General features: G+C 53.9%; 1 protein-coding gene across 3 annotated transcripts; it reads left to right on the forward strand.

Moving 5' to 3' along the window:
* The first annotated feature begins 1,423 nt into the window (after nucleotides 1–1,423).
* Nucleotides 1,424–7,408, forward strand: KRT3 (keratin 3). Of its 3 annotated transcripts, none has more exons than XM_059183569.1 (10): nucleotides 1,424–1,841; nucleotides 1,878–2,083; nucleotides 3,142–3,362; nucleotides 3,922–3,982; nucleotides 4,324–4,419; nucleotides 4,689–4,853; nucleotides 5,276–5,401; nucleotides 5,687–5,907; nucleotides 6,255–6,289; nucleotides 6,748–7,408. In XM_059183569.1, exons 1-10 carry the CDS (start codon nucleotides 1,424–1,426, stop codon nucleotides 7,089–7,091), a joined length of 1,893 nt encoding a protein of 630 aa, XP_059039552.1. In that variant the 3' UTR covers nucleotides 7,092–7,408. The 3 variants fall into 3 exon arrangements, with proteins under 3 accessions (XP_059039552.1, XP_059039553.1, XP_059039554.1); XM_059183570.1 differs by having other exon boundaries at nucleotides 1,424–1,805; XM_059183571.1 differs by having other exon boundaries at nucleotides 1,424–1,676; nucleotides 1,872–2,083.
* Nucleotides 7,409–8,346: the final 938 nt, after the last annotated feature.

The following is an 8,346-nucleotide window of genomic DNA, read 5'->3' on the forward strand; positions in this document are numbered from 1 at the left end:
AGGCGAGAACCAGGTCACAGAAGAAAATTTCATTTCCTCTGTGCTTGGGCCATTCCCAGCCCCACCCAGCCCTGATCAACCCCCTGTCCTTTCCTCCCTTCTCATTGAGCCAGCTTCTGCCGGCTCTGCACAAGCCACACCCTTAGCAGGGCCTAACGTGTGGCAGAGAGAACGAAAAAAGACCTGTCCTGGAGAGATAAGCGGCTAATTTGGCAGGAAGGCTTTCCTCTTGGACAAGCCAAGCCCAGTCCTAAGCCTCTGAAAAACACCAGGCTGGCAAGTTCTCAGGCTTTCAGAGTCAGACACGTATGGCTGTGCTATGGCACTGCTGGTCCGGCTTCCCGAGGCTGGGGGTGGGTCTGGATACTGAGGCTACAGACTCCTGGGAGCATAGTCCCTTCTGAGAATGGTCCCTGTGTGTCCTGTTCACCACAGAGAATCTGTACCTTGCACTGTGCCTAGCACGAGTTAGAAAATCAGTAATTACTTGGTGAACAGGTGGTAGAATTGATATTTGAATTTCCTGTCCTCTGGGACTTGGGCTGAAACCAGAGAAGTGGCAAAAATGTGGGAAGCAGGAAAGGAAGCTTTCGAGATGAGCCAAGATATGGAATAATGTACAGTTTCTCCGGGAAATTTCAAAGCAAGCAAGCAAACAAACAAACATTTCTCATGTTGAATTTTGCTGATGTCTCATCAAAGTGCATAGGTGCTAACTGCCCTTTTTCTTGGAAGACCGTCACAAACCCAAATGCCATTGCCTCCTGACCTGCACCATGGGATAGGAGGAAGATTTGTCATGGCTCTGAGCTCTGTTTCCAGAAAGGGAGGAAGAGAGGTCATCATTTCATTCCCAAACCCAGCACCGAGCTGGGCACCCAGTGGGCATTCGATGGCCATGTGTTGGCTGTGGAGTGAACTGAATCATCCCTTCTGTCGAGATCCTTGCACTGAGTCTGGGTGGGCTTCACTGTTTCCACTACCCAGACAACCAGAACCTCCTGAACCCACCTTCCAGTCCAGTTGTTCCACAGCGGAAGGCAGAGAGATGGCCGCTGAGCACCTGGCAGGGATGAGTGTGCCTCCTGGGTCTTGTCAGACAAAGCTAGGAGGTGGCCATGCCCAAGCATGGGGCACGCCAGGCGCCACCCCCTGCCAGGTAAGCCTGCCACCTTAGCATTTTTACCATTTCAGATTATTTTCAAGGTGTGTTTAGTAGCCTGGAACAAACTTATTGCCTTGGAGGCAAACCCCACCCATAACTGTTTGGGATTAATTATCTCTCCTTGGTTTGAGCCCAGCTACCTCCTTGAGGTATATAAAGGGATTTATTCTGCACAAGTCTTCAGTTCCCTTCCCTCTTCCTCTGACTCTCAGTGTCCTGCTTAACTCTTGTGCTCTTCCTTCATCAAGCCCTCTCACCATGAACAGACAAGTCTGCAAGACATCTGGTGGCGGCAGCCAGGGATTCTCGGGCCGCTCTGCCGTGGTCTCCGGCAGCAGCAGGATGAGCTGTGTGGCCCGCTCTGGGGGAACTGGCGGAGGGGCCTGTGGGTTCCGGGCCGGAGCAGGCGGTTTTGGCAGTCGAAGCCTCTACAGCCTGGGTGGCAACAAGAGCATCTCCATCAGTGTGGCTGGTGGCTCCCGGGCTGGTGGCTTTGGGGGAGGGCGTAGCAGCTGTGGCAGTGGCTTTGGGGGTGGCTATGGAGGTGGCTTTGGTGGTGGCTTTGGTGGTGGCAGAGGAATGGGAGGTGGCTTTGGAGGAGCTGGTGGCTTAGGAGGGGCTGGTGGCTTTGGAGGGGCTGGTGGCTTAGGAGGGCTTGGTGGCTTTGGAGGAGTTGGTGGCTTTGGAGGAGCTGGTGGCTTAGGAGGGGCAGGTGGTTTTGGTGGGCCTGGTGGCTTTGGTGGGCCTGGTGGCTTTGGTCCTGGTGGCTTCCCTGGAGGAATCCAGGAAGTGACCATAAACCAGAGCCTCCTGCAGCCCCTCAATGTGGAGATCGACCCCCAAATTGGGCAAGTAAAGACCCAGGAGCGGGAGCAGATCAAGACCCTCAACAACAAGTTTGCTTCCTTCATCGACAAGGTGATGAAGTTTGGACTGGGCCCCCATTTCTGGGCTGGGACTTTGAGTTTGACTTCTAGACGGTGTTTAGGATCAATATTGGATGAGCCAGGCTGTAGGGGGATGGTTAGGCAGAGCTCTACGGTCTGGGAAGACGTTCAAGGCTGATGAGTTTGCCTACATGGTCCCTTGTGTAGGGAAGACAATGGGCTCCTCTTTGGACCTGGACATCTGCAAGTCCTGCTTCTCTAGCTCCCTGCTCTAGTCTCCTGACTGTTGCCTTATTTAGGCCTAGGCTGCAGCACTGGCAACACACAGCAAGAGCCACGACTCCTGGCAGGGCAGCGTCTGACCCAGGACTGGGCATTTTTTGGACATGAGCTACCCTTTGAGGTTTTCTGGGAGGCCTGCTCCCTCCTTGCCCCTGTGCCAGACAAAGGAGGTGGATGCCCTAAAGAAGGGATTAAAGAGGCTTACCTGGAACCTTAGTCCCAACAGGTCTGCAGAGAAGCTGGGAGTGAGTCTGTATCCCTAAATTGACCTGGTCTGGAAGAGAGGGGTGCTTGGTACCCTCCAGATCAGGGTAGCTTACACTGATGGGATCCTTCCTGCCATGCTGATTATGGCATTCCAATCAGTATCAGTTCCCAGTGATTCACATCCCTTGAAGGGCTGAGTGTCAGCAGAGTTTTAGGTAGAAGCTGTGCTGCTGAGTTCAAGTACATTTCTGCAGAGCACACTGTTTGGGCTAGAGTCCTGAAGTCCCCTGGTGATGCAGAGCAGTCATCTTTAAAACTCTGCTTCCAGACAAGGGTTACTTCCAGTTGTCCCACGTATTTCTCCTCCTTCTAGAACTTTCCAAACCATGCTGCATCTTTAGTGGTCCAAATCAAGCAGTCATCTGCCCATAGCCTCTCCAACTACAGTAGGGACCTAACTTCACATTCTTTCTAGGCCTTTGTGCTGGGGGATGGGAGATTCAGACACTTAGTCTTATCTGAACTACTGGTGGTTCAGAACTTCCCCCACACCGTGCCTCTGCCACTAGTGTTGCCTGATGCGGCTTCCTCCTGATGCAGGTGCGGTTCCTGGAGCAGCAGAACAAGGTCCTGGAGACCAAGTGGAACCTGCTCCAGCAGCAGGGCACAAATTCCATGACCGGCACCAATAACCTGGAGCCCCTCTTTGAGACTTACATCAGCAACCAGCGGAGCTACCTGGACAGCATCCTGGGGGAGAGGGGCCGCCTGGACTCAGAGTTGAGGAACATGCAGGACCTAGTGGAGGACTTCAAGAAGAAGTGAGTGACAGATGCATGAATGGGAAGTTGCCATGGGCAACCAGGTTTCGAGGCCCAGCTCTTCCAGCACTCTTTCTGTCCACCTTCTCCCCACCCCCCTAGACTGTCTTCCTCTCCTTACCTTTACAGAGGGCAGTTTGGTTCATTGGGCTCCCTGCTCACCCTCGTTCCCCAAGGACAAGGGAAGTTATGGCAAGTGGCATGAGTGTAGGCTTGAGGAAGCACTTCCTCATGGTCCGTGTTGGGGAAGATTCTGGTTCTAGGATCTGAAGAAATGCTGGGACAACTCATGATGTGCTGACCAACCGTCCCAGTTTCCCTGGCACAGAGAGGCTTCCCAGGATGTGGGACTTTCAGTGCTAGAACAAGGCCAGTGTGCTGGGGCAAACTGGAACGGCCGGTCCCCCTAACGAAGAGGGGGATGGTAAGGAGGATGTGTTCTTCTGAGAGGGGCTGCTGAGGGACAGGGATGGAGAGATGAACTTTCAGTTTCAGACGAAAGTGGTGTGTATGACTACCTCAAAACCCAAACTCAGCTATTTCTTTTTAATCCTTACAGGTATGAGGATGAAATCAATAAACGTACAGCTGCTGAGAATGAATTTGTGACCCTGAAGAAGGTAAGGGCTGTGTGTGAGGTTCCTGGGGCTTGTGGGCACAGGTTTCCAGCTGAGCTGGGAAATCTTCTTACTCCACTGCCATGGAGCTGCCAAATTCAGGCACTTAGAGCAAAAAAGAGAAGCCAGGTTCTTTGTAGTCTGGAAAGATCCCTGAAAGAGTTAGTTTGTTTGTTTTCCATTTTGAATCATCCCAGTGGGATTTAAGTTACTCCTTCACGTGCAGACCAGCCTCGGACAAGGACTGGTCAGTCACCAGCCTGTCCTGACTTTTTCCTGCTGCACGTGCAGTTTGTTGTTTATTCCTTGGGGGAATGAGGCCTTTATGCTTCTGTCTTTCCCAGGACGTGGACGCCGCCTACATGAACAAGGTGGAGCTTCAGGCCAAGGTGGATGCCTTAATGGATGAAATCAACTTCCTGACGAACCTCTATGATATGGTGAGGACGTTACCTCCTAAGAGGGGAGCAAGGGAAGGTGAGATAGTCTCAAGACTGGGGCACTTTGGTATCTAGAGCCCAGGAAGAGTTAGGGCCCCTTATTGGGGTTCCACAGGGTAGATGACAGACTTGGGGTTCTCTGAGGAGCTGCGGGGCAGGGTGGGGTAGATGTACCTTCAGTGCTGAGTCAGAGAATGGGTCTGTTGTTTCCAGGCCTCTCTATGCTTGTTCCAGAGGCCCTGAGAAATTAACAGGCTCTGTGTTGGTAGGAGCTGTCCCAGATGCAGAGCCATGTCAGCGACACATCCGTGGTCCTATCCATGGACAACAACCGCTTCCTGGACCTGGACAGCATCATCGCCGAGGTCAAGGCCCAGTATGAGGAGATTGCCCAGAGGAGCAAGGCCGAGGCTGAGGCGCTGTATCAGACCAAGGTGGGAGCTAGACACCTCTGAGAGGTTTCAGGGAGGCCATGGCCCATGGGCCTGCTGGGTAGTGAGTCCCCTGCGGTCACTGGGTGGACTCCTCTTGGTTCTACTCTCTGGGGACATCTTTCTAATGGTTGTTCAGTTGCAGAAAGTGCCAGCCCTGGTGGAAATGGATTCCACTGTCCCCTGTCAGACCACATGGGACAGATTCTAGCTTGCTCAGGGACTGAAGGGTGGGAGAACGCTGACCATGGCAACCCAGATGGTTCTTTTCCCTGTGGCCTCCAAAGTGTCCCTGCTGAAGCATACTCAATGTCATTTGAACAAATGCTTTCTGAGCACCTCAAGGATGGGTGGGTGATGTTAGGGATGGAGAAACAAGTCAGTCAAAGCTACATCAACACCTCTTCGTGTCTTCTGTTCCCCAGCTGGGAGAGCTGCAGACCACGGCCGGCAGACATGGGGATGACCTGAAGAGCACCAAGAGTGAGATCATGGAGCTCAACAGGATGCTCCAGAGGCTGCGGGCTGAGATCGAGAATGTTAAGAAGCAGGTGGGATGGCAATGGATGGGACTGGCGGGGGCTGGGGTAAGGATCTCAGAAGCCCTAGTCTGGAATGGACTTCTGGGGTCATCCCCAGTTAGTTCAAAGACCAGGCCAGTCTAGAGGGCTGGTAATCGATAGGTAAAATATCTTGGTAGATGAAGACAAGATGTAGGTGTTGGGAAGTGCTGTTGCCTGGCTTGAAGATGCTTGCTATGGGATAAGCTATTGTAAGACTCAGAGAGTATGGGACCCTCCCAGGCTCATCTCTTCTCCTGCCTCTCCCTGCCCCAGAATGCCAACCTGCAGGCGGCCATCGCTGAGGCTGAGCAGCGCGGGGAGCTGGCCCTTAAGGACGCCAATGCCAAGCTCCAAGAGCTGCAGGCTGCCCTACAGCAGGCCAAGGATGACCTGGCCCGGCTGCTGAAGGAGTACCAGGAGCTGATGAACGTCAAGCTGGCCCTGGACGTGGAGATTGCCACCTACAGGAAGCTGCTGGAGGGGGAGGAGTGCAGGTGGGCTCTAATTCCATCTCCCCACCCTCCCTGACAGAAGGCACCTGCTGAGAGCCTGATAAATGACCAAGAAAATGAGAACAGAGGCCTGCTGTATAGAGAGAGGCCTCCGCCTTCCACAGGCTCTGCAGAGAAGCATTTGCTTTCACCAGCCCACTCTTTCCATAGATGGCCAAAGTTCAAGTGAAACCAGTGCGCACTGTTATGGTCCACAGAAGGGTCAGAAACAGCACTGATCTGCTTGGCTTCTGAATTAGTTCTGGTTGCTGTTCAACACCTTCATCTATGAAATATTGCTGGAAATTTGCTTTGTGACAGAGCTCTCTGTCTCTTGCTTTCTCCTACAGAATGTCTGGAGAGTGCCAGAGCGCTGTCAGCATCTGTAAGTAGCCAAAGTAACTATGACAATGAGAACCGATTCTGAAATATCTATACTCACACAGGGCAGTAGCACCTTACTTAGAAAATATTTCTATGGGAGTTGGAGAGGTTTTCCATGGGTGGAAGGGGCAGCTTTTGTCATTGTTTTGGGTTCAGGGCACTATTAATTGATCTATATGGGACGGTGAATATCCAGCAGGGAGCCTGTTAATGGACAGAGAAATTCTGGATCATCTCAAACGGTGTCATCAAGAATTGACCATAGGTAGAAGGAACCAGTGGGAGAGTCATTAATGACTTAGCACTATGGGGCGAGCACCTTATGTCATTAGACTGCATCATGGTGATCATCAGGAGCAAAGCTGCCTTGGTCTCCTGCCCATCATCCCGGGCCCATTAGTTACGATACAAGGAGGTGGGCGCTGGGCGCTAATCACTGTTCTGTCCTTTCCCCTGCAGCCGTGGTCAGCAGTGGCGGCGCAACATCGGGCTCGGCAGGTGGATTAGGCGGCGGCTTCGGCGGCGGCTTCGGTGCGGGAGGGGGCGCGGGCAGTGGCTTCGGCCGGGCAAGTGGCAGTGGCTTCGGAGGCGGCAGCGGTTTCGGCGGCGGCAGCGGCGGCTTCGGCGGCGGCCGTGGGTTCAGCGGCGGCAGCGGCTTTGGAGGTGGCAGCAGCGGCTTCGGGGGCGGCAGCAGCTTCGGCTCCGGGGCTCGCTGCGGGGTGAGCAGCGGAGGCTTCAGCTCCGGCAGCAGCCGGGGCGGGAGCGTCAAGTTCTCGCAGTCCTCGCAGCGCTGCTCGAGATAAACGCTGCGCCTGGGTCCCGCAGCCTCCCCGGTGCCTCATGCCCCCAGCCGCACCTTCCCTCCGCCGTCAGCGCCACCCACCCCTCCACACCCATCCCAGCACCGCCCCCTCCTAGCCGCTCTTTGGAGCTCGAAGACCCGGGCCTCTGGCTCTTCCCTCCGGACTCCTGGCAGAGCGCAGCCTCGAGAACTCCGGGTGCTTTCTCGGGCTCCCGTCTCTGCCTGGTTGTCCAGGAGTGGCCTGAGCCACCACCTTGTCCTGCCCTTGGGGTCCCCTCCCTGGGGGAAATGGTCACCAGTTCTGATGTATATAACACACGGACCCCTCTGCCAACCATTCTGTCGCCAATAAAGTGCATTGTGTTTCACATCAAGCCTCTGCGTCTTCCCTGGCCACCTTTCTCCCCACTGGAGATTCCCCTCTTCCAGTGCTGTCTGTCTGCAGAACAGCTGGAATGCTGATTCTTTGCCTCTAAGGCAGTCACTCCCTCCTACCCACCGTATGGGATTGAAATGGGCAAGATTGGGTGGTTTCTGTATTGTTGGAGCATGGTAGAGGCAGGGTCACACTCCGGGAGGTCCTGTTGACTCACAGTTTTTAGAGGGGAAGGTGGGACCTTGTAGACTTTCATCTCCCCCTTGCCTTCTCTCATGTGGGGGAATCTAAGAGGGCCTTCAGTTGTTGAAGAGCTTGGGGATGGAGGAGTTCTTTCCTTGGCGCTGGTCCCTACTCCAGCTGACGAGCTGAAAGCTTTCCACCCCATCCAGGTACACCTGGGCAAGCATGAGCTGCTAGACCTCCAGGGCTGCAGGGATTTCCTGGAGCTACCTATCTCAAAGTCTGACCCCCAAACCCCACTCTGTTGAGGGAGCTCTGTGTCTTTTAAATCTTTCCTCCTTGGAGCACATATTAGAGGTTCTGAGAAGGTTTGTAGCAAAGACTACCTGTCAGCTGTCTTTAACCCAGCATTGCCCACAGAAGCCTTCTTTCTGGGTAAACAACTATTGACACTGGTGGGAAAATGTCCTACACCTGTCTGCATGCACACTGGGTCCTTTGCTTGTGTGCCAGCCATGGAAGCTTCCAGAACCAGGAAGCCCTGATTAAGTATCAGTTAGCCATGGCAGTGCTGTCTGGAAGTGCTGGCTGGCTAGAAGAAACTCAGGCTCAAGGAGTCCAAAAGCTTTATTTGCAAAGAAGGAGACCGAGGGTCAGAGAGGTCTGGTGGTTTGCTTAGGATCATAGAGCCTCTGAA

Source organism: Mustela lutreola, chromosome 8, assembly GCF_030435805.1.
Source record: "Mustela lutreola isolate mMusLut2 chromosome 8, mMusLut2.pri, whole genome shotgun sequence".
Lineage (NCBI taxonomy): Eukaryota > Metazoa > Chordata > Mammalia > Carnivora > Mustelidae > Mustela > Mustela lutreola.